The sequence below is a fragment of the Elephantulus edwardii genome, unplaced genomic scaffold (assembly GCF_000299155.1).
Source record: "Elephantulus edwardii isolate Elephantulus edwardi_28Jun2011 unplaced genomic scaffold, EleEdw1.0 scaffold00006, whole genome shotgun sequence".
Lineage (NCBI taxonomy): Eukaryota > Metazoa > Chordata > Mammalia > Macroscelidea > Macroscelididae > Elephantulus > Elephantulus edwardii.
Window position 1 is genome coordinate 34178245 of NW_006399756.1, and position 25310 is coordinate 34203554.

A 25310-nucleotide genomic window follows, 5' to 3' on the forward strand; every position below is an offset into this window, starting at 1 on the left:
AAACGCAGAGGGTAATCTATGTGTCAGAACCAATCGAAGGGCAGTGAGATCTGAGTTTTATTTTCTATGAATAGTAAGGCTATCAAATCTAACTGAGATTGTTAACAGCTTCAACTTGATTGGCTCCACAATTAACACCCGTGGTACCAGCACCTAGGAAATAAAAAGACGAATTGCATCAGGAAAAGTATTCTGTCAGGGACATCTCCAGGGTACTGAAAAACAATGATGCCAGTCTAGAGATTAAGGTGTGCCTGATCCAAGTCATGGTCTTCTTAATTACTTGCTATGTCTCAGAAAGCTAGACAATGACTAAGAATGATAGACAAAGAATCAGTGCTGTTGAGGTATGGTGCTGGAGAATATTGAATATACCATGGACTGCTAGGAGAACAAACAAACCAGACTGCTCCTTGGAGGCAAGAGTTATGAAGCGTCATCTGACATAATTTGGGCATGATGCAAGGAGGGATCAGTCCTTAGAGTGGGACATCATGTTTGGAATGGTGGAAGGACAGTGCAAGAGAGGAAGAACCTTGATGAGATGGACTGACTCAGTGACTACAGTAATGAGGGTAGGTGTGTCAGTGACAATGAGGTTGGCTCAAGATAGAGCAAGTTTCAGAGCTGTTGTACATAGGGTCACTATGAGTTGCAGGTGACTCAATGGCACATAACAACAACAACAACAATTTGAAATTTATATTCAGATGTCATCGATTGTACTAATAAGGTCTTTTAAGACAACTTTGAAGTTTTTGGGTGGTGCAAATGACTAAGTGCTTGAGCAAACCCTCCCAGAGGTGCTTAGGAAGACAGGCCTGGTGATCTGCTTCTGAGGAGTCACAGGTATATAAACCTTACGGATCAAGTCCACTCTGCACATGTCAGGTTGCCAGGAGCCGGAATCCACCTGACAGCAACTAACGACAACATGTTTGAGTTTTATTTCCCAAGTTCCAGAATTCTGTCCAGGCTCATACATTGCATTTGCTTATCATGGTCCTTCTTCTTTTCCTTGACCTTGACGGTATTATGAGGACACAGCAGCAATTTTGCAGAATGTCCTTCAATTTGAATTCATGAGATCTTTCCTCATGATCACATTCAGGTTATGCATATACTCCTTGGCAAGAATATTAAGTAAACGATGTATCCTTGGGGTATTATTTCAGAGGGTACATGCCCGTTTGTCCCAATATTGGTGATTTTAGCAATATGGGTGATCATTTGCTAAACTGTCATCTGCCAGGCTTCTCTATTGAAAAGCTACTATTTCTGCCTTTATTAGTAATAAGTAATTTGTGGGGAGATACTTTTAGGCTACCCAAAGACCTTGTTCTTCATCAGAATTTTACCCACTGTTTCATCCACTGATGATTTTTTTTCAAACCCCATCATTACTTCTCTTTACTAGTTGACATTCTTATCTTCCTTGTTTGTTTACAGCCATATGGATTATTATTGTGTTCATTGGGTTGTAATTAGTAACTATCATGATTGACTTATTTACATTTTGGTGAGTGTGCTGTTGCCTTTGTTTTGTGATGTTAAGTTGATTTCAGCTTACAGTGCCCTAGAGGACAGAACAGAATAGCTTTACAAGATTTCCTGGGTAGAAATCTTCATGGTTGCAGATTGCCAGGTCTTTTCTTCCATGAAACTGCTGACAAGTTTGAACTAGTGACCATTTGGTTTGCAGGTAAGCTCTTAATCATTGTGCCTCCAAGACTCCCAAGTCTGGTGAGAGCACCCAGATGTATCTGAAGGGAACACCCTTAACTGACTCCTATGTCCTGTTGACAAAACCCTTTGGGATTTGATTGGAGAGGAACAAGAGCAGAATGATGTTGAAAGAAATTCTGTTGTCTGGCTCTAATGTGGAGAATAAATCAAGGTGACACTGACTGACAGTAGAAAGACCAGCTAATTATGGTGACTATGGTTTCTGGCAGTTTTGCTGTAAATGTAATTTTATTCTCCACAAGATTTTACAAATATCTATTTTAAAATAATTTCAGACTTTAAAAAAATTGAGAAATTGATTACAGACTGCCTGTATGCCCTTCATTAGCCCTTCCTAATGTTGATAATTTTTATAATCAAAGCATGATGATCAAGCCAAGAAATTAACACTGGTGTAACACTATTAACTAAGCTACAGACTTTATCAGATTATTACCATTTTTTTAATTAATGTATTTTTAGAACTCCAGGATTTAGTCCAGTATAGCATATTGCATTAAGTTGTCATGTCTTTTTTATTAAAAAAAATAGCTTGGTTGTTTTTAATCTAAGACAAGATTAAAGCAAGACAGCTTTTCACGACCTTCACACTTTTGGTCAATTATATAGACTGTTCCTTGATTTGAGCTTGTCTAGAGAGGTGTTCTTTTGTTTTTCAATGATTAAGTTGAGGTTATGCATTTGGGGCAAGAATATTGCAGAGATGATGGGTCTCGCTCAGTGCAGGAAGTGTATGATGTAAGTAAGAGGTTCCAGTGGCACAATGGTTAAATGCTCACCTACTAACTGAAATGTTGGCAGTTCAGATCTACCTAGTGGCTCTCTAGGACCAAGACTGTTTCCACAGCAGCCCCAAAGCAATCTGCTCCTATAAAGATTACAGTCCAGAAAACCTTATGTGCCACAAAGACAATTTCTATGTTCTACTTTGGTGAGTAACGACTGGCATCTTACAGGCTTGTGAGCAGCCATCAAAGGTGCAACTCTTTGTGTGTGTGTCTCTCTCCAGAACAAAGAAGAGGGGGTGAGGCTGAAAGCAAAGATAGATTGAAACAATCCAAAGGATGAATACTCCCCAAGGACCTCATCTTTCATAACCTTGAGACCAGAAGAAGTAGGTGGTATTTGGTGACCACCACTGGCTTTTCTAAAAGAGATCACAGTAGAAGATCCTGAAGATAGTAGGGGAAATGTGGAAAAAAGTGTAAAATCTAAAAAAAGGCCACGTTTACTAATCCAACCTCCAAGATCATGGATTGCCCTTACTCACCTTTCCAATCTGGAATAAAACTTTCCACTGGAGTTCAACTTCCAGCCAAACAATAGACAGGCCTATAACCTATGACCAGGGACACTCAAGCCTTAGAATAACCAACCATGTCAAGTCAAGAGGGCAGTGTTCACTTGAGGGCAGAGGCCAGAAGGCAGGAAGTGATTGGATAGAAGGATTATGGAAAGGGGAATTAAGGAAGGAAGAGGGAAGAGTTTGCTTCCATTGGAGGTACTGTAATTAATGTAAGAAAACTTAATACATATGAACGATTGAATAAAAAAATTTGCTTTATAACCTTTCACTGAAATCACAGTAAAAAAAGTTTAAAAAGCAGTTAGATAGCTACCACATAAAATAAACACGAAAAAAGAAAATATTTTTTTTTCCTTGTTGTGTTGAGCCAGATCTGACTGGCACAGGAAGAGATTGCACCTCCTTCTCTATCGGAGCATCTGGTAGATTTGAACTATGCGCCTTCAGGTTTGCAGCACAGTTCTTGCCACTAGGCCAGCAGAGCTCCTTTAATAAATAGAATCTTATGAGGGAGTTATACTCTGTTTCATGAGATTGCTATGGTGAAACCTACTTGATAACTTCCAATGACAGTATCATGTCAACGTGTCCCATTAATGATGATGACTTTGATTTCTTTAGTAAAACAATGTTTACCACATTTCTCCATGGTAAAGTTATTGTCTTTCACTTTGTAATTAATAAATATTTTTTTGGGAGACAGTTTAATGCTATGCAAATATTCTCTTTGTTCTCAATTTGTCACTTACTAATTTAGCGTCTATCAGTGGGTATTGCCTGAAACAATTATACAAGTGTTCTTTTCTGTTTTCCTCATTCCATCTATTTTTGTGAATTGAAAATAATACAGTCCTCATGGAATTGGGATACTACTGTAGAGGCACTGATATGAGAGGAAGCAGAGCTGGACTTAAGCCGAGAGTATAGAGAGACACTGGAAATGTCAAGGGACCCTAAGGTTTCATGCTAAGAAGACTGATTTCTTGAATGGAGCAGGGTTGAAGTGGATGACTGACCTTGGAGGAGAAACCATGAATTCCCAATAAGTATCCAAGCGAAAAAGACTGCCTAGAAATAGGAACAGATTATGATTGCTTTGTAGAGTTTGCATGCTGGAGCTTATTTGGCAAAGATGACTTGGATGATTCTGATTCAGGAAATGCTCAGAAGACAGTGTGAGAAACACCACGTTGGTACTTGAGTTCCTTTGTGAATAAAGCACATTGTTTATTTGAACAAAACAACTCCTTTTAGCTTCTGCCCACATTAAAGGTGTAGGAAGAAGAGAGGGGATGGCTGAGAGAGAGGAGGATAGTAAGCATTAGCAAAGCATTTATGGATTCCAACTTGAATTTTACTGCAAAAGCCCAGAAGGAGTTTGGAGAGGAGAAGGTGGGTTAGCAGTGTTGAGAACAGTCAGACTGTGGATGAAGTACAAGGGAAGCTTCTGGGAGTGGCCTGGAGGATCACTGACAGAGCTGGGCAGAACAGTTTACTGGGTGAAGTGGAAAGCAGATGGTCAGGAGGGAGTAGGTGGTGAGGGAGTTTGCACAAGACAGAACAAGTCGTGGAGTTCCAAGAGAAAGTGGGCTCAGGAGAGATTTGTTTGAATGTGAGGACAGTTAGTGGGTCTCATTGTGGGCAGGGGCAGGAGCTGCATAGAAGGGAGTGCTACCTGATAACAAGGGTGTTTAGAGGAAGAGAAATAGTGATGGGTCAGAGAGGAGCCCCGGTAGTCAGAGGGAGTTTTGATGGTTGTTTGCTGCTGTATTGACTCTTACTCATGTTAGCTCTGTGCACAACAGAACTAAATGCTGGTGGACTTTGTGCCATTTTTACAATTATTAGTGTACTTAAGTCCATTGTTACGATCATTGTGTATTTTGGGTGTGTTCCAATTTGAGGACTCATTTTCCAATACCATTAGGTAATATTCTGTTGTGATCCATAGGGTTGTCATTGGTTAATTTTTGGAATTAGATTGCCATGTCTTTCTTCCTTGTTTGCTGAAACTGTCCACCATGGGTGACCCTGCTGGTATTTGAAATACTAGTGGTATAGCTTCTAGTATCATAGGAAAACACAGTGTGAAGTGATAGTCACTATTTACAGAGTGAGATGCTTTACCCACGTCCACGTGTTTAACCCTCATGAAAGTTCCATTTGTTGGTGGTGGACTCAATTATGACTTATAGCGACCCTGTGAACTAGCATTTCAAATACTAGCAGGGTCACCCATGGTGGACAGTTTCAGCAAACTAGGAAGAAAGACATGGCAATCTAATTTCAAAAATACCTCTCCTGTGCCATCATCACCACCTTTGATATGCTTGACACATTGGTACAGTCTCTGAGTCAGTCCATCTTGTTGAGAGTCTCCCTCTCCTTCTCTGACCCTCCACCTTTCCCAGAATGATGTCTTTTTCCAAAGACTGATCCCTCCTGACAATGTTCTCAGTTATATTAGGAAGACATTATTTCCTTATTTAGGTATGATTTACAGGTGAGGAGAAGATTCGGAGAGATGGAGTCACTGATGTCAATGAGTTGTGGTTTTTTGTTCTTTGTTTTATAAGTCCTGGTGAGAGACTGGTTAAAGAGCTCAGTTGCTAACTGAAAGGTCAGCAGTTTGAATCCATCCATTACACCATGAAAGAAACATGTGGTAGTCTGCTTCCATAAAGATTACAACCTTGGAAATCCTGTGAGGCAATTCTACACTGTTCTTCAGGGTTGTTATGGGTCAGAATTGACTTAATGCTTGTGGCCTTGACTTTGTTTTGGCAGGTCACTGCCTACACATGTTTGGGGATAGCCTGATGTTGCAGGCTAGCACAATGGTGGCCATTCTTGGATATTCAGGGATGGGTGCAGGAATGTGGAGCAGAGCTGAAGGGTGATACAAGGAGATGGTATAGCAGGAAGAATCAAGAATTAAACAGTGAGCTCCCTTAGGAGCCTGACACAGGCAGAGTGGAAACTGATAAGCAATAGACACTGAGACATTAAAGCTGTCAATGAAGTCTGGATGCAGGTTTGAGAATGTCTTGATGATATGGAAGCAGTATGTCAAGATCCCTTTGGGACCTTGCCTTACTTGTTTGTATTATTTTTTCCTGATAGATTACATGTAACTCTTCCCCTAGAGTTTATGAGTTATTCCCCTGGATTATCAAACCTAAGAAACAGAGGAGATAGCAGCCACTCGTCTAGCCCCAAGTGAATGGGGATGAGAACAAAGGGGCTGCATTGGTAGATGGAACCTGAAGTGATCAGCAAAGGGAAGCTGAGGTTCCTACAGGATACATTTGTCAGATGGAGTAGAATTTACTATCCACCACACGTTTGGCATTAGTAGTAGATGGCAGTGCCTTCTGGACTGGGTTGATATGATTGGCGTAGTTGGCAGGATTCACTAGAGCTCAAATGTATTTTTGTTTTTAAATTATAGCTTTATTGAGATAAAAGTCACATACCACATAATTTACTAACTTACAATATACTAGTAAATGGTTTTGAATATATTCACAGATGTGTGCAGTTATCACCACAGTCAATTTTAACACAATTTGTTAAACTTTAAAAAAAAACCAACACAACAAACCAACCTTTCACATTTTAACTACTACCTTCATATTTCTCCATTTCCCTCAGCCCCAGGAAATCATTAACCTGTTTTCTGTTCCTGTAAATTCGGATACTTTGGATAGCTCATGTAAATAGAATCATATAATACATGGACTTTTTGCACTTAGGAGCTTAGGTGGTGTAGTGTGTAGGGAGTCACTCTACTAGCCCGAAGGCTGTGAGGCTCAGGCGGTTTGAACTCTTCAGTAACTCCAAAGAGGAGAGATAGGTAGTCTCTTTCTGTTGTAATTTACAGCCTCAGAAACCCAACAGAGAGGCACTAGAATTAGAACTATGTCAATAGCAATGAGATATTTATATATGGCAGTCTTATATTTGACATAGTTTTCAAGCAAAAGTTCCTCTTGAATTCAGAATTCTCTGCTATTCAACTCTTTCTCTACTAAACTTCACATTTCCCAGATCTCCAATTTCTGCTTCAACTTCTAACTTTGAGCATATCCTCATTACTACCTTCACTAAGCAGTCTGTGAAGAGACCTTTAGGACCTTGCCCTGTGTGTTTGTATTATATTTCCCCTGATAGAAGAAATGTAACCGCTTCACTAAGCAATGAGGATATGCTTAAAGTGCTAAGCATCTGAGAGCTGAACAATGAATAAGGATGACAGAACTATGGATGCCTTTGAGCTGTGGTGTTGGAGAAGAGCGCTGAACATCCCGTGGACTGCCAAAAGAATGGAGTCTTGGAGATGGTGCAGCAAGAGTGTTCTTTGGAGGCAAGGATGATGAGGTTTCACCTCACATACTTCTGGCACATTACTAGGAGGGGCTATTTCTTAGAAAGAGACTTGATACTCAGGTCAGCAAAGGAGAGAAAGACCCTCAATCAGGTGGATTGACACAGATTGCTGCAGTGGGGAAGAAATGTGTCAGGAAGTGTGAGGATGACACAGGATAGGATAGAGTTCAGATCTGTTGTCCATAGGGCCACTGTGGGTGGTAATCAACTCGATGGCACCTAACAACAACAACAACAACAACAACAACAACAGTAACCTTCACTAAATTATCTGCCAGATTTCTTTGTTCCCTGAAACTTTAATGGGTATGCAATGCTATTTCTTCATTATATGACTAAGAAAGAGATGGAGCAATTTCATCCTGGTCAGAGACTGCGTAAGAATGGGGCTAGAATTTGAGCCCACCCAGGCCAGTGATTTCAAGACCTAAATTAACCTCACAATTCTGCCATTCAACCTTTAAAGCCTCAGTTTCCTTATATGTTAAGTGATGGTACTGGCTTCCCATTCTATCTTCTAGAGTTGTTGGGAGAATCTCATGGAATTAATAATGTTTGTGAAACATCCAGGACAGTCCAGGGAAAGCACCTGCTCCCACTCCACCTGAGTCTTTAATTTTTGTGATACCTGAGAATGACCCTAAGCTGGAGAAAGATAATATTCTTTGCTATCAAAAGTCCTGAAGTCATCCAACTTTTTGCTAGGCAGCTTGGATCTTACAGTCAGTATATTCCTGTACTTATCAGGCTCACATACGAGCATGGAAGGAATTGGAAGGGAGGATGTTGTTATAACTTTGCAGCATACTCTGTGGGCGGAGTTATTTTGGGTTATGTCCTTTAAGTGACATTTCTCACTTAGTATGTTTTTTATTTATGGAGAAGAGAAAAAGGAAACATGGTAACACTTCAATACGATTTGAAATGTCAGTTTTTAAATGTTTTAGTAATATATTTTATTGTTATTGAGCGTATACAACAGCACAACATAGACAAATCCAACAGTTTCTACATGTTCAATTCAATGACATTGATTACATCCTTTGAATTGTACAAGCATTCTTACCCCCCTTTTCTGAATTGTTCCTCTTCCATAAGCTTACATTCATTTCCCCCCCTCAAGTTTCCTGCATAATTTTCAAGTTGCTATCATCAATTTTATCCAGTTTCCATGAATCCAGAAAGTCTGGATTCCAAGAGAATTTGACATTCTATTCTGTATTCCACTCTTTTGATTAATAGTCTTCTATGGGATATTTGATCAAAACATTTAATAATTGTATGTAGGTGCTACCCAGATCTTTTAGTCTTATTGCAAATGAGGCAGTTATTCATGTAGGCAATTAGCCACACGTTTCATATCTTCTTCCTATACCCATGAGATATGTCAGTTTTAATGTAAATTCATTTATGCATTCAAGAAATAATTATTGAAACATCTGTTATATGTCATGTACTGTGTTAGCCCTAGGGATAGAAAAAAGAGAAGATTAAAAAGGACACGATCTGTGCCCTCAAGGAATTTATAATCTCATGTGAGAGATGATATGTCAGTCAAGGAATGCCTCAAGTGAGTATAAAATACCTACAGAGAAGAGGAGTGGGGTGGTCTGTGGGCTGTGAGAGGGAAGTTTGGTCAACTTGAAGGAAAAGTTGGAGTTAATTTGGCAAAGAGGAAGGAAAGCCTATACTAGATAGAGAATGGCAAATGCAAAGTTCCTTCCATCAGAGGGAGTAAGTCAGAGTCTGAAAAGCCCACCTGAGTAGGGGAGTGTAGAGCAAGAATTGTTGATGAGAAGGCAAACCTCTGGGGCCTAGGAAGTCTGTTAAGGAGAATTTTGTCTCCTTAACAATGGAGATTTCATTATAGTGTTAAAGTGGGGAAGTGACATAAACAGAGATCCAGTAGGCTGGGCTTGAAGAACAGGTTGGAGGTAGGGCCATTGTGGAGATCGTGGGTGGGTGGCTCTGAAGGACCTTGGGGACAATGATGGAAGTGTTGATAGGTGTTGCTGGTGATGGGGATGGTTCATGGGTCAGCCTGTAAGTTGTGGTGTCTGTGGACCCTTATTACCATGGTTCCAGTTGTGACTGGATAAGAAAATACTTTCTCCCCTCAGTTTCATGGATGTGTCAGGCTATGATTTCAAAGAGCCAACGAACACAGTTGTAGAGCTCAGGAGGCTTTTTTCATTCCTAGTTAGATCATCTGTATTTGTGTTTTTTGTTTTGAGACCCACATGGAGGGAGTGTAGAAGGCCTCCAGCCTCCTCCCTTACGCTGCCAAGTTGCACCACTCTGGGTCCCTGAGGGAATAAGCATCCGGAGTGGTTGTGGCTTTAAGTGAGAAATGCTTTTGAGGTGTGGGGACCCCCCTCCCCAGGACACCTCACAAAGAGCTTAACATGCTTATTTCTGCATGCCTAGGAAATACCCCCATTTATTGCAAACACCCAGGTGCCTGGGATCAAAATTGTGTTTCCTGAGAGGATTCAAGAAATCTTCATGTGTTTTTGTTTTTTCTTTGCTAACTTTGCTTCAGAGGATTTCTCCAAAGTCTGTCACTACCAGGATTTTTCTTACAGGTAAGGACCACACAGGCGCTGGTGGAAGTCAGGATCATTTTTCATGACTTCTTTTCTTTTTTTTAAAATTTTTAAAGTTAATTTTAATGAACATTTACAGAGACTTTGGATTTCCATTCATTCATTCATTTGTCATGACCTCTTAGGAAGTGTTTCTCCTTCTTGGAGAGATGGATGGGTGTAGATTCCTTTTAGAAGAGAGAGAGAATGGTTTTGAGGAATTTTCCTGGTCTTTAGTGTCCTGGGATCTATAGAGAAGTGGGTAGGGATTACTCCCTGCCCAAATGGATCCTGCAAGTCTAATATCAGCCTAAGCTGGACCTGAGGACAAAGATTTTTATATTATTAAAGGCGATAACAAAAAGAAATAGTAGTGGTAAAAATAATCACAGCTTGTAGTACTCATAAGTGGTTTTAGTTGTTGGGTACCCGTGAATTGATTTAGACTCATAGCTACCCCATATGAGAAAGACCTTCCCTGGAGGGTTTCCTGATTCTAATCGTTACAGAAGCAGATTGCCAAGTCTTTCTACTGTGGAACAAATAGGTGAGTTTGAACTGCCAACCTTTCTATTAGCAGTTAATAGCTTAAGCTTCCAAGGGCTCCTATTACACTTATGTTACTGTTGTTACTATGTGCACTGGAGTGGGAACTGATGCATAGCTAACAACATCCGGCAAGTTTTCAGAGGTTGTAAATTACACAGAAAGCGATTGCTCAACTTTTTTCCATGGAGAAGCTGGTGGGTTTGAATCTCCCACCTTTGAATAGGCAGCAAACTTCTTATTCTTTAGGTTACCCCATAGAGAGCACTGATTGTGTGTCACACACTCTTTCTGGTGCTTTACAAACTAAGTCATTCAAAGGGAGCTCTGGTGGTCTAGTGGAAAGAAACTGCACTGCAATCCCAAAGGCATGGGGTTCAAGGCCACCAGTTGCTCTCTGGGAGAAGGAGGGTCAGTCTCCTCTCATGTGATTAACTACCTCTGAAAACCTGCCAGAGGGTCAGCTACAGTACGTAACAAACAGTAAATACTTTAAAACTCACCTCATATTTATGATCCTCATTGTGCAAATTAGGAGACCAAAGCAGAGAGAAGTTAAGCAAGATACCCAAGGTCATACAACTAGTCATTGTGGAACAGGAATTTGAAGCCAACAGTCTGGCTCCATTGTCCAAGCTTTTACCCACTGTGGACACACTTAATAGCCCAAGTGTGCGTGTGTGGCTCCCCTGATTGCACGGAAAATATGTTCTTATTATAGGACCTCAGAACAAGTTACTCAGAATAAGAGCCCTTCTCCTCATCTCTGTCACAGGGCAACCAGTTGGAGTTTAGGCAGGGAGTCCAGCAACAGGAGGCACTTAATGCAGGGGAAAGAACATGGAATCACAGACCTGGATTGGTTTCAGTCTCTGTGAGCACTGGGGAAGCTATTTCGTCAACCAATGCCTCAATTTCCTCATCAGCAAATTGAGGTGACCATGACTCATCTTGTGGTTGCTGAGGGTGAAATAAGATGGCACATGCTCAAAGTGGGGTGGTCCAGTGTCAGGAGCATCATGGAGCTCAGCTCGCCCCACATCCTAGATTCTCCCTGAGAAATGAGTGTGGGACCTGTCCTTCAGAGCTTACTCTATTTGACCACTCTGGAACAACCATAGACCTCACAGCTTCTCCCAGTGTCCCCAGACATTTTGCTAAGGGGGGGGGTTATCTCCATGACAACACCCAAGGACCACCTGTTGGGGAAAATAACCTCCTTGCCTCATTCCAGCAGCCTAAGCTGAAGGTTTGAGGGGAAATAGCTGGCCTAGTTGGAAACTTGATCCTGGTGGGCTGCCCTCAAGAGGGAGGAGGGCTGGGACCCAGAGGAGGTCATTTTCTCAGCCTAAGTGGTGGTAAAGCTGTCTGCAGCAGCAGCCTGCAGACCTGGGGGCTTGGTGAGATCTTCAGGCAGCCTTTTCCTGAGAGGAGGCACTTAGCTCTGGGGTCAGAGGAGCAAGGCTGGGGTGTAGGGGTGGGCAGGCCGGGGAGGGCTTGGTGGGACACTCTTGCTGGGAAGTGCACAACAGGAGCTCCTGTTGGAGGAAGGTATTTTGCTTTGCTTTCTGCACTGTTTGTCTTCTTTTGCCTGCCCATTCCAGGACTTTTCCTGGGGGGGTGTGGGCTCACGGTAGGATGTGAGAAGCAGGAGTTGGAATCAACTGATTGTGGGTAAGGCATGAGTCCCAGCGCTTGTCCAAGTTGAGGTTGGTGCTGTGTGGAGAGGAATAAAAGCACAAGGAAGGGAAACAGTTGTCAAGTTGAATCCAACTCCACAGAATTGTGCTCCACAGATAGAGTTCTCAGCAGATTTTTGGCAAATAGGTCATCAGCCTTTCTTCCTAGGTGCTTCTGTGTGTACTTGAACCACCAGCCTTTCTGTGATCAGCCAAGCACATTAGCCATTTGTACCAGGAACTTTGTAGAGGAAGTTGTTGCATGCTACTGAGCTGACCCTCCAGCAGGTTTTCAGAGTCAGATTCGAGCCACATGCCTTTGGGTTTGCAGTGCACCTTCTTACCAGTAGGCCACCAGAGCTCCCTGTAAAGGGAAAAGAGTAGTATAAATATGTGATGTTATTAGGTCTTTTGAGCAGCAGCCTGCATCCCCCAACCCCCACTTCTGCTTAGTGAAAATTCTGTGCCCAGGATTTTCCGAGTTCCACTGTGTCATAGGTCCTCCTGTTGTTTTGACAAATGTTGAAAGAGTTTATCTTTGCTTTGACTTTGCCATCTGTGACCTGGGAATGCTTATTAAGGTCAATTGCTTTATAAACCATGGTTGCCATGAGAACAAATGAATGAATGATTTTTGTTGTTATGTACCATCAAGTCGTTTGCGACTCATAGCGGCCCCTATGTACAAGAGCTCTAAATGCTGTTCTATCCTGTGCCAACCTAGCCATCGCAAATGCACTTATTCCCACCGCTCCAGTCACAGAATCGATCCATCTCATCGAAGGTCTTCCTCTCCTTCACCGCCCCTCCACTCTCCCAAACATGATGTCACTCTCCAAGGACCAATCCCTCCTTGCAACATGCCCAAAGTATGTCAGATGAAGCTTCAGAATCCTTGACTCCAAGGAGCATTCTGGCTTCACCTTCTCCAGGACAAACCTGTTTGTTCTCCTAGCAGTCCATGGTATATTCAACACTCTTCTCCAGCACCACAACTCAAAGGCATCAATTCTCTTTCTATCAACCCTATTCACTGTCCAACTCTCTGATGCATAGCACGTAATTGCGAAGACTATAGCCTGGATCAGGTGCACCTTAGTCTCCAGCCTGACATCGTTGCTCTTTGGTACTCTTTTTTTTTAATGGTTATTTGGTACTCTTGAGAGGTCCCTCACAGCCGACTTTTCCCAGTGCAATTCGTCTCTTGATTTCCTGGCTGCTGTTATCAAGAGTGTTCCCTGATTGTGGAGCCAAGCAAACTAATACTGTTAACTATCTCAGTCTCTTCACCATCCATACTAATGCTGCCAATTGGCCCAGTGATAAGAATCTTTGTTTTCTTGATGTTGAGCTTCAATCCATATAGGAGACTGCAGTCCTTGACCTTCTGCAGCAATTGCTTCAGGTCCTCCTCAGTTTCAGCAAGCAGGGTTGTGTCATCTGCATAATGCAGGTTGTTGATGACTCTTCCACCAATCCTGATACCACATTCCTCTTTGTACAGCCCAGCATCTCAGATGATCTGTTCTGCATACAAGTTGAAAAGGTATGCAAACAGAATACATCACTGATGGACCCCCTTCTTGATTTTGAACCATGTAGTGTCTCCTTGCTCTGTTCTGATGACTGCCTCTTGGTCCAAGTATAGATTTCGCATTAGCACAATCAAATGTTCTGGGATTCCCATTCTTCTTAGAGTCAGCCACAGCTTGTTGTGATCCACACAGTCAAAAGCCAATAGTCAATGAAGCACAAGTAGACATTCTTCTGGTATTCTTTGCTTTCTGCCAAGATCCAGCTAACATTAGCTATAATATCCCTAGTACCTTGACCTCTTCTAAACCCAGGCTGTACATTTAGCAATTCTCTGTTGACATATTGTTCCAAACGTTTTTGGATAATTTTCAGCAGAATCTTGCTTGCATGTGATATTAATGATATTGTTTGATAATTTCTGCACTCTTTTGGGTCACCTTCTTTGGAATGGGAACAACTTGGCACAACTTAGTGAGCACATCCAGGGCAGTGTCTGTTTGTTGAAATATGTCAATTGGTATGCCGTCAACTCCTGGAGCCTTGTTTTTTGTCAATAACTGGGCAATTGTCTTTCATCTGCTCTTTTCTGTGGAATGCTTGTCTGTCAGATACTATTATATATATTTAAAGATCAAGACAGACTAGGAAGAAGGATTAGCCATCCACTTCTGAAAAAACAGGCCTTTGAAAACCCTATGAATGCTTATAAAATTAATTCTATTTTTCATCTTCTTTGACCAAGTAGTTCCATATCTAGGAATGTATTCCTCCCAAATGCTCACCAAATTTTAGATAACATTGTTGATAATTGTTGTTATGTGCTGTCAAGTCAACTATGACTCATAGCTACCCTATGCACAATAGCTCTGAACCCTGCTCTGTCCTGAGCCAATCTCACTGTCTCTGACACACCTACACTCATTACCCCAGTTGTTGTGTCACTGAGTACCATCAAAATAAGCCCAGGTATTCCTCAAACAAAGGATAGGTCTATAAGTTGATGAACACTTTAGGGTTATTAGAAATCCTTATAAGTAGAAAACAAACACTGTATAAAGTCATAGAAAAAATGTGGATTATTTGTATCAATAGACCCTCATGAAGTACTTTGCAGATAATATTCAATACTTGATTGTTGAATTACCTCAACTCCTTGAAAATTATATATATACATACAAGCTTGAGGGGAAAAAATTTTAAAATGTTGATAGGGGTTATTACTGGGTGATAGGATTTTGTGTAGTTTTATTTTTTTCTTTCTTCTTTGAGAAGTTAACAAAATAAATAATGTGCATATACTATGATTTTTCAATGAATTGAGTTATAAAAAAATTGATGTCTTGTTTTTCTTAAAAAATATTAAATAATATAAAAAAAGAAGTAAAGTCACTTCCGATTTCACCATCTATTAATATGTGGCCCAGTAGCCCTTGTCTAGCTCATTCTGCCCACACGTCTGTATTGATTGGCGTGTGTGTTTTTACATTAATGAGCTCATAGAATACAGATTGTCTTGTCGTCTTCCTTCCTTGTGATGTGTCGTGGATAACTTTCTTCATCAGTAAAGCCAGAACTGTAGCAATGTAAAGAACTAAAAAACATTTGTTTTCCCTGAAACTCGACCAAACATTGCTCTTGCTGCTTGTTGCACACAGCAAAGTTGCTTGACCTTTTTTTGCTCTTATTATAAATGTTGTTATGCTTTTGTAATAATAAAAAGGAAACAATAAAAAATTTCCCAGTGGTTTGAGGCAGGATAGCCCAGACAAAATCAGCCCCCTTTTTACAGAGGACCTATTTTAATGGGTTTTGTGATGAAGTATTTGAAGAAGGAGCAGATTGGGTCAAAGGACAAACAAGACCCAGAGGTGATTGTTACAGAGAAGAATGTTCAATTCAATTGAAAAAAAGACATTTTACATAGAAAAGAGTCTGACCCCTAATGAGAAGTTGACCTTGAAGCAACTGGGGTGGAGAAGTAACCCAGGCTGAGGCTCTTCTGAGGTCAACCCTGTGTTTCTAGGATGACTGGAATCTCTCAGAGAGAGCTTGTTAGAAAGGAGGTGAGGAGCAGGGAAGAAGTTTTCTCAGCTGCTTCCTAGGGTCAGGTGCCAGAAGCACTGGAGGGGCAGAGAGAGGAGCTGATGAATTATGGATCTGTCACCTTGGAGAAGCGACTCAATCTGGTAGAAAACACCTGGGCTCTAAGGTCGGATGGTGTTGGCTTCATATTCCTACGCTATTGTTTACCAGCTGGTGCCCTCAGTAAGGCACATAACCTCTGTGAGCCGTGGCAGCTCATCTTTGTGGCAGGCACAGTACGTCTGTTCAGTGTTGTGTGAAGATGTATGGCAAGCCCAGTGCCTACAGGGTGTGGGACAAACAGATAACTTATGCTACTGTTCCTAGTGGAAGCAACATTAGAATACCGTTAGGTCAAACATTTCTGAAATACATTTTAGATAGGGAACTTTGTTTTTTAAAGTAACTTGCACTTGGATTAGGCTTGTGGCTGTACTGGTAAACTTTGACTAATGTTGGTAAGTTGGAAGACTAGGCTGCAGGTGAATGGTGGTGGTGGTGGGGTGTGTGTGGAGAGAGAGACAGAGAGAGAGAGAAGGTTGTTGTAATGCACATAACAAACAGTGGAGAGAAGAGACACTATATGCTGGAATTGACAGCCAGGCATAGAGCTCGGCCAGGGAGATGCCTTTGTATGTGGCTCAGTGGCAGAATTTTCTAGAATGTTAAACATCTGACTTGTGGAGTGGAGGGAGCCAGCTCCCTGTGGAGAGAAATGGTCTGGCAGAGACTGAATGAACTTTGAGATGGTGTGGCTGGGATATGGGGCCAGATGGCTGCTAAAGTGAGGTCAGTGTTCAAGATGCCCCAGGGATGACTGAGGAGGAGCTGCAAGGGAACTCTGGAGGCATGGGGGTGTTCTGTGTGGCACTGCTAACCAGAGAGGAGCGGTTCAAATCCTCCAACTGCTTTGAGGGAGAAAGATGGTCAGCCTCTTCCTGTAAAGGTTTACAGCCTTGGAATCTTAGTAGAGGCTGATATTTGAGACTCCACAGCAGTGAGTGAAGTGATGGGAGGAGCAGATACAACCTTAGAGGGGAGAAGGAGGGAAGGGTCGGAGGACAGGAGTGGTGTGAGGGGAGTAACTCCCTTAGATTCAGGCCTTTGGCCCTGGTGCTGGAATCTGGATAGCAGGTTTGGTCCCTACTCCTTGGCCCTGCCTTGCTGCTTACCCTGGCAGGACTGGCCTCCCAGCAGCCTCCACCTGGACTCCTCTTCACTGTCTTCTTGTCTCTCTTCTGCTTGTTTCTCAACCCTTGTGTGGTCTGGCCTCACCTTCTCCAGCTCTGCATCTCCAGGGTCCCAAATCAGTTTATGTCCCCCCCCCTATCCGCCACAGGCAATCAAACCCCTCAGAATGCGCTCCTTCCCTGGAATGCCTGTCCCATTTAGCTTACTGTACAGATCTTCAGTATATTTTGGGGTTTATCTTGAGTTTCACTTCCTCATCCCCCTTAAATGGTATAGTCCCTCCCTGATCTCCCCTGCCTAGAAAGTGAGCAGCTCCCAGGAGCCAATATCACCCAGATGATGGCTTGGACAGCACAGGGCAGCCTTTGCAAGTTTTTCTACTTTCTTAACTATTTTACGCTTCGTGCCAGCCCTGTGAAGTAGACACAGTGGGTTCCACCTGAACAGCACCTCTAATGGACTAGATACCAAACTCTTTCGGGCAGAAGCCACATTTCTCCTGGTGACAAGCCCTATACCCTGTGCATAGGGTTGACCATTTGCTGCAAAGAGGTGCTGGCAGAGTAGGGCTTTGACCCTGACTCAGGGGTGACCATTAGTGGCTGGGAAGCTTCTAGCTCTATTGGTGAAATGACAGGTGAGAGCCAGGTGGAAAGGAATCCTGAAGCTGAGTCCCTGGTCTTTAGGTCACCTTGGCCATCTCACTTCTTCCTTGTCTCCTTTCCTCCATCAGGGAACTCAACGGCAACAACATCACTCGGATCCATAAGAATGACTTTTCGGGGCTCAAGCAGCTGCGAGTGCTGTGAGTATTAGACTGTGCCTGCGCTTATTCCCTCTTTCCTGTTCCCATCTCCTTGTGGTCCTGGGCTGGGGGGTGGAATGCTGGCTTGGCTGCTCCTTTGTGGAGTCAGTCTTTGGGCATCCTGAGGGATGTGGGGTAGGGTGATGGTGAGGCTTGATTCAGGGGCCCACTGGCTGTCTCCTGATGGCACGAGAAACCCAGGTGGCCACTAAGAGTCTCTGAGTCTCTATATTCTTTTGCACTGAGACTTCAGGAAGACTCCTCAATAAAGTCAGAGTCCCATGACTTGGGACACAGGTGTGTGGGGCCCTTGACAACACAAGTGCCTGCCTGACAATGCAGACATTAGGGCTCACAGGTATAGCTCTCTTGGACTTGACCGAGTGGCAGCAAAGCCAGCACAGGAGCCCCCAGCAGCACTTGCAGGAAGTAGAGAAAGGAGGAGACAGATACGCTCGCTTCCTCCCTGTTGTCATTCCTGCTTTGTTAATCACAAGGTGCAGAGCAGTTGCCATCCGTGCGTTCTGGTGCAGGAGCAGTTGAACCCAGAAACTCAGGCGCACAGGGAGGGATCAATCACATTTCTTTATTTTATTTGCATCAGCTCAGCTCTGACTCTGATCCCTTGGCCCACTTAGCTGGCAGGAAGTTCAACACTGCATTAATGAGCCCCTCATCGTACTGCTGGGTTGTGCCTCAGTTCTTTCAGAACCACTGGCTTTGCAGCTTTGGCTTTTTGGAGGAGCTGGAGACATTATGGCTAGTCCTATGTAAGATTAATGCTGCCAAGCCACTAAACATGGGTCTCTGCTAGTCCATGTGTCAACTGCTGACTCCTTCCAAGGACGAGCTCTTCAGGGTCTGGGAGAACTTCTGCCTCCTGATGTTTCCCTTACCCTCTTCTCTTAGTTCTCCAGCAGTTCCCTTAACAGCCCAGGCTTTTGGAAGCAAAAAGGAAGAAAAGTGTCTTGTTGCAGCTGATAGTTCCTGCTCTGTCTAGACCTTGTCCATGCATGTGCTTGAGTGGGAGAGTGGAAGAGGAAAACATATTTGACACTCTGAAAAGAAAAGCGTTTGAGTTATTGTGGAAGAAAAACTCTGTCTCAGCAGTTCTGTGAGCTGTGCTTCAGGGGACTATGACTGTGAGGAGACAGTCTCATAGAGCCAGGTGGTTGAGCTGGTATGGCACCCCACTTGTTTCTGTGGCAGATGGGCCCAGGCAGAGTGGGGGTGCAGGCAGAAGGGGTACTGTCTGCCAATTGCAGGGTGTATTTGCTGCGTGCTTGGGCTCTGTGCAGTTGGTGCCAACTTCCTTCCCTCACTACTGGCCAATGGCCCCCTTGGATATGAGCCCTTTGGGGCTTTGGTGCCAACAGCCCCGAGTCAGCCTGTGGTGCGTGGTGCCGAAGTCTGGATGTGGGCCTCCCTGAGCATGCCATTGAAGCCACCGCCCGGTACTCTGGTTCCCCGTGGCCTTGTGCCTGGCATGTGACTTTGGGGGAGAGACATAGTGGGAGCATCAGGCCTGGGGGAGCATTTTGTTGTTAAGGGTTTTGTGGTGGGGAATTGTCAGGAAGTGCCTTCTTGGGCTGGGACTCAGGAGTCTGTCTGAGTCCTCACGTTCCTTCTGTTCCAGCTGTCGCCAACATGGCTCCTGGAATCAACTGCCAGCTTTTCGAGGGTCCAGTGTCCTGTAATCCTCCTATCTTGTTCCCACAGGCAGCTGATGGAGAACCAGATCGGAGTGGTGGAGCGGGGAGCTTTTGATGACCTGAAGGAACTAGAGAGGCTGTGAGTATCTGTGCGGCATAGACTAGGGTGCAGCTGGCACTGAGAGGATGTTGGGCCTGAAGCTGCTGGCAGGAATGAGGGGATTGGGGCTTGTGGAGACGTCTCTCCTGCGTCAGGCAGAATCTCTGACAAGGAATGAAGGGCGGGTGCAGAGCCCCTGATGGGAATGAGGGCTGTGTACAGAGGAAACTCTTCTCCTGTGTTGAGCTAGAGCTTTTGACAGAAATGAAGGGCGTGCACCTTCAAGCCACTCCCGTGTCGAGGCAGAGGCCCTGACAGGAATGGAGGGTGTGTGTGGAATCCTTTCCTGTGTTTTCTGCATTTCTTACAATGAGTCTGTAATGACAATTAAAGCCGCCATAGATTACCTTCCTCTATGCCAGGCATCAAGATAAGCTCTCAGCCCCACAGTAGCTCTCTTAATCCTTAAAACAACACTGTGGTGAGTGGTAATTTGCAGATGAGACATGGAGACTCACAGAGGTTAAGTCACTTGCCCACCACCGTGCAGGGATTACTTGGCAGAGGGGTTAGAGCTCAGATCATTTTACCTCCAGAATGTAAACTCTGAATGACAACGGTAGATCTCACTTTGCATTTTTATCTAAAAAGAAAAGAAGATAGGAAATAAAGAGGGAACATGATGGTCGTCTGGCCTCCCGTCTGCTGTCTGCAGGAAAATCAAGGCCGTCTTTTTGGCTCTGAGATGGAGCAGTAAGGACTTCAAAACTAGAATAGATATTTAGTCCTGAATTGGTTTTCTTTAAAGTACCTTAGAACAAAAATGCATATTAATGCATTGGCTGTGCGTGGTTGATTTGGACTTAATCCATGCCAGGTCCCACTCTGGTACTGCCAGGTCCTGGAAGAAAAGAAAAAATGGGCAGGGGGCAGGGGTGTGGGCACATACGGTGGTGCCATGTCAGTTGTTACCATCCAGGGCTTGGCAGAATCCTCTTTTTGAGTCACAGCTTTGTCACCACTAAGTATTTGGATTAGGGTTCTTGGCTGCTAACCAAAAGACCGGAAGTTCAAATCCATCTAGAGGCAGTTCAGAAAGAAGACTGGGTGATCTACTTGAGGGGAAAAAAAAACCCCAAAACCCAGCCATAGAAAACTCAAAGGACCACACTCTCTGAAATCATATTGGGTTAACCTGAGTCCAAGTTGACCCCACAGCAACAGGGGTTTTTGTTGCAGTGTTGTTAAACACTGTCCTTTCCCCCCCAATTCTCTTCTTCAGGAGTGGACCAACAACAACTTCACACTGGTGTGTGACTACTCTCCACCTGTGATTGTGTGTTGTGAACAGTGTGACACCTTAATGAGAGTCGGTCCATGGTCGTGCTCCCATCTGGTCTACTAGAGACCACTGGTGGATCAAGGCATACCATAAAATGCCTTATTCAAGTCAAAGCATGTAGATGTGCATTTATTGCCTTCCACCTTGTTCTCCTCTAAAACTTCCAAGTGTGTAACACTGGAGTTCTGTGTCATTTGCCTCATCTAACCCACACATACTCACTTTGGCTTTGATTTCTTTAAAGAAATCAAATGAGATTTTGTAAAGATTTTTGTAAAGCAATCAGGGAAGAGAATTCTGGATTTTTTTTAGGATCTTCTCTCCCTCCTCAGAAGTTCATTAATTAACACTTTTGCTTTATTGAATCTTTACAAAGACTTAATCAGACCTATTTTTCATGGACAATTCATTCTCTTCATACTAGTATTTCCTTCATTTATATAATGTTGTTCTTAGGTGCTGTCAAGATGATGACCCTTTGGACGACTGAATGAAACTTTGTGCTATCTCACACTGTCCTCACGATATCTGCTGCGCTCATGGTTACAGTCACTGTGTCAACTCATCTCATTGAAGGTCTTTCTCTCTTTTGCTGGCTCTCTACTTTTCCAAGCACAATGTCCTTTCCCAAGGACTGACATCTCCTGACAACATCCCCAAAGCATGTGATAGGAAGTTTCACCATCTTTGTCTCTAAGGAGCATCCTGGTCGCCCTTTCTTCAACACAAATTTCTGTTCCTTTGGTAGTCCATAGTATATTCATTTCTCTTTATTAGTGCTACAACTCAAAGGCAATAATTAAAGAGTTAGTAATTATAATAATTAACTAAAATATATGGTTCTAAGTACCCTTGGTATAAACAGGGACAGACATAACTGGTTTTTATAAGCACAACACGAGTGTAGAAGGAGAAGAAAGGTCCTACTTGGTGTGAGATGGCCGTGAAGGATCAGTGTGTGCTGGGCTCCAGCCTGTTTGGAGCGAGTGGAATGGGCTGGTTGAGCAGAGGTCAGTGTGTAGCTGTGGAGACAGCCGGGATGTATGGGAAAGCAGACTTCAGAATTCCACCTCTACTATTTGATGGCTGAGTGATGGCTTGGGCAAGTCACTCACCTCTTGGCCTCCCAATTCCCTAATCCACGAAGGAGGATAACTCAACAGCATCAACAAACATGCTGAGCGACACACTCGATAGTGGGATGATGGTGTTAAGACCTTCCTGTGGAGCTGTTGCAGAGAAGAGATGGGCAGACATGTGCATGTGTGTATTTTTGTTATTCTTTTAACTGCCATTGAGTCAGAACCGACTCATAACTGACCCTCCAGTGAGTTTTCAGAGGTTGCAAATTGCATGGAAGATTGCCCATCTTTTCTTCTGTAGAGCATCTGGTGGGTTCAAAGTGTGTACTTTTGGGTGGGCCGTGTTCTTACCACTAGACCATCAGAACAAAGGAAGCCCATGCTTTCATTCCACTTTCCTCTGCTGGTGACATAATGTCCATAAAATGTTGATGGCTGTGCCTGGCACAAGCTAGGTGCATTTACTGTTGTTGTTGTTATGTGCCGTCAAGTTGCTTGCGACTCACAGCTACCCTATGTACTACAGCCCTAGACTCTGCTCTGTTCTGTGCCAGTCGCACTGTCTCTGACATTCTCATCCTGATTACTCCAGTCACTGAATCAATCCACCTCATAGAGGGCCTTCCTCTCCTGCGCTGTCCCTCCACCCTCCCAAGCGTGATATCCTTCTCCAAGGACTGGTCTCTCCTTACAACATGTCCAAAGTATGTTAGACGGAGCCTCAGAATCCTTGCCTCCAAGGAGCCACCCAGTTTAACCCTTTCCAGGATGAATCTGTTTGTTTTCCTAGCAGTCCATGGTACTCTCAATACTCTTCTCCAGCACCACAGCTCAAAGGCATCAATTCTCCTTCTATCCTTCTTGGTCATTGTCCAACTCTCTGATGCATAACAAGTGATAGCAAAGACCATGGCCTGTATCAGATGCACCTTGGTCTCCAGAGAGACACCATTACACTTCAGTACTTTGGAGAGGTCCCTAACAGCAGACTTTCCCATGGCAATACGCCTTTTAATTTCCTGGCTACTGGTGCCAAAAGTGTTAACTGTGGAGCCAAGCAAACTAAAGTTGTGAACAATCTCAATCTCTTCACCATCCATCCTGATTCTGCCAATTGGCCCAGTGGTGAGAATCTTTGTCTTCTTGACATTCAACCTCAATCTATATAGAAGGCTGCAGTACTTGATCCTCTCCAGTAAGTTCTTCAGGTCCTCCTCAGTTTCAGCAAGCAGGGTTGTGTCATCTGCATAATGAAGATTGTTGATAGATCTTCCACCAATCTTGACCCCATGTTTCTCCTCATAGAGCCCAGCCTCCCGGATGATCTGTTCTGCATACAGGTTGAAAAGGTATGGAGATAGGACGCATCCCTGGCCTACGTCCTTCCCAATTTTGAACCATGCAGTGTTCCCTTGCTCTGTTCTGAGGACTGCCTCCTGGTTCAAGTATAGGTTTTGCATTAGAAGATCAAGTTTTCTGGGATTCCCATTCTTCTCAGAGTCAGCCACAGTTTGTTATGATCCACACAGTCAAACGCCTTGTAGTTTGTTATGATCCACACAGTGAAACGCCTTTGCATAATCAATGAAACACAGATATACATTCCTCTGGTATTCTCTGCTTTCAGCTAAGATCCATCTAACATCAGCTATAATATCCCTAGTACCGGACCCCTTCTAAACCCAGCCCGGACTTCTGGCAGTTCTCTGCTGATGTGCTGTTCTAGTCGTTTTCGGATAATCTTCAATAGAATCTTGCTTGCATGTGAAATCAATGAGATTGTTTTATAGTTTCCGTACTCTGTTGGGTCACCTTTCTTTGGGATGGGAACAAATATAGATCTCTTCCAGTCAGTTGGCCAAGTGGTTGTTCTCCAGATTTCTTGACACAACTTGGTGAGCACGTCCAGGGCAGCATCTGTTAACTGAAATATGTCAATTGGTATTCCATCTATTCCTGGGGCCTTATTTTTTGCTATTTCCTTCAAAGCAGCCTGAACTTCTTCTTTCATTACCATAGGCTCTTGCTCATATGTTGTTTCAGGAAATGCTTCTGTGTCTGCCAATTCCTTTCAATACAGTGATGACTTACTAGCCACTATTATTTGTTGTTATTTTGAGTTTCCTGATCATGCTGGTCCCTCCTTTGAAGTTCGTGTTTGTTTTTTTTCTCTTCACTTTAAATTTGTCATCAAGTCTCTTTTCTTCCTAAATGTTTATCATAAATTAAAGCCAGAAAAATGAGAAAGTTGTGGTGAAGAAAAACAAAACAAAAACCAGTTTTTGCCAGGCAATGTAAATACAGGATTAATTTACTGGATCAAGGTTAAGAGACATGTAACAATCTGATGTCAGCTTTTATTGCTTTAAGGATTATGTTGGTGGTCTCTTTTTTCCCCCAAGTCAATGATGTGTTTCCCTAGGAGGCTGCCCTGTACAGTGAACTTCTTCCAGCTGGTCTTCTAAAATTGAAGCTCTAATTGTCCCATGCTGGGACATGCTGATCTCCAGTGTGGTGACACTGACCTCACATATGGGATGTCAGTACAAGCCAATTCTTCTGACCACATTGAAATGAATTTCTTCTCTCTCTTTTACCCAAAAAAAGAGCTTTTGCAGAGATTGCTTATTATATTAGAACTGTTAAAGGAGACCCTTGTGTGTAATTGAAATTGTGCCTGATTCTTAAATGCAGGGGACTGTGTTTTATACCAGCACTTTTCAAACTTAAATATGCACATGTGTTAAAATGCAGATTCTGATTCAGTAGGCCTTGGGTAACCAGTTGCCATTGAACTAATTCTAACTCATGGGATCTCAGGTACATACATCAAAGCAGAACTGTGTTCTGTGGGATTTTCATAGACCGATTTCTTGAAAGTAGATCACCATGATATGCCACTGCATTTGAACATGTAACTTTTTAGTTAGCAGGTTAGCACTGGTGGTCTGTGGACCACATCTCTGACTTCTGAGGTGTTGTATCTTCTAGCTGCTACATTCTTATGACTGGTCTAAGTTGTAAAGTTAATATTGTCTAGTATAGTCTTTAGGGAGCTCTGTTGGCCTAACGGTAAGGAGCTGCATGCACTGCAATCTTGAAGGCATGCGGTTCAAATCCACCAGCTTCTGTATAGGAGAAAGATGGACAATCTCTTCTTGTGCGATTAAATTGTCTCTGGATGAAATATGTTTACGGCATTGAAGTCTATGGGGGAGAGAATAGTCTACAAGTATTATATTTTAGGGCATTATTTTTATCGTAGGAGT

At 43.2% G+C, this 25310-nt stretch overlaps 1 protein-coding gene across 1 annotated transcript in view; it reads left to right on the forward strand.

The window, feature by feature from the left end:
• The window catches only part of SLIT1 (slit homolog 1 (Drosophila)), a 209187-nt gene that overhangs the window by 8362 nt on the left and 175515 nt on the right, over nucleotides 1-25310 (forward strand). Inside the window, exons 2-3 of the mRNA XM_006880074.1 lie at nucleotides 17794-17865; nucleotides 19585-19656. Of these exons, the coding sequence (XP_006880136.1) occupies nucleotides 17794-17865; nucleotides 19585-19656 (144 nt within the window). The remainder of the gene's footprint in view (nucleotides 1-17793; nucleotides 17866-19584; nucleotides 19657-25310) is intronic.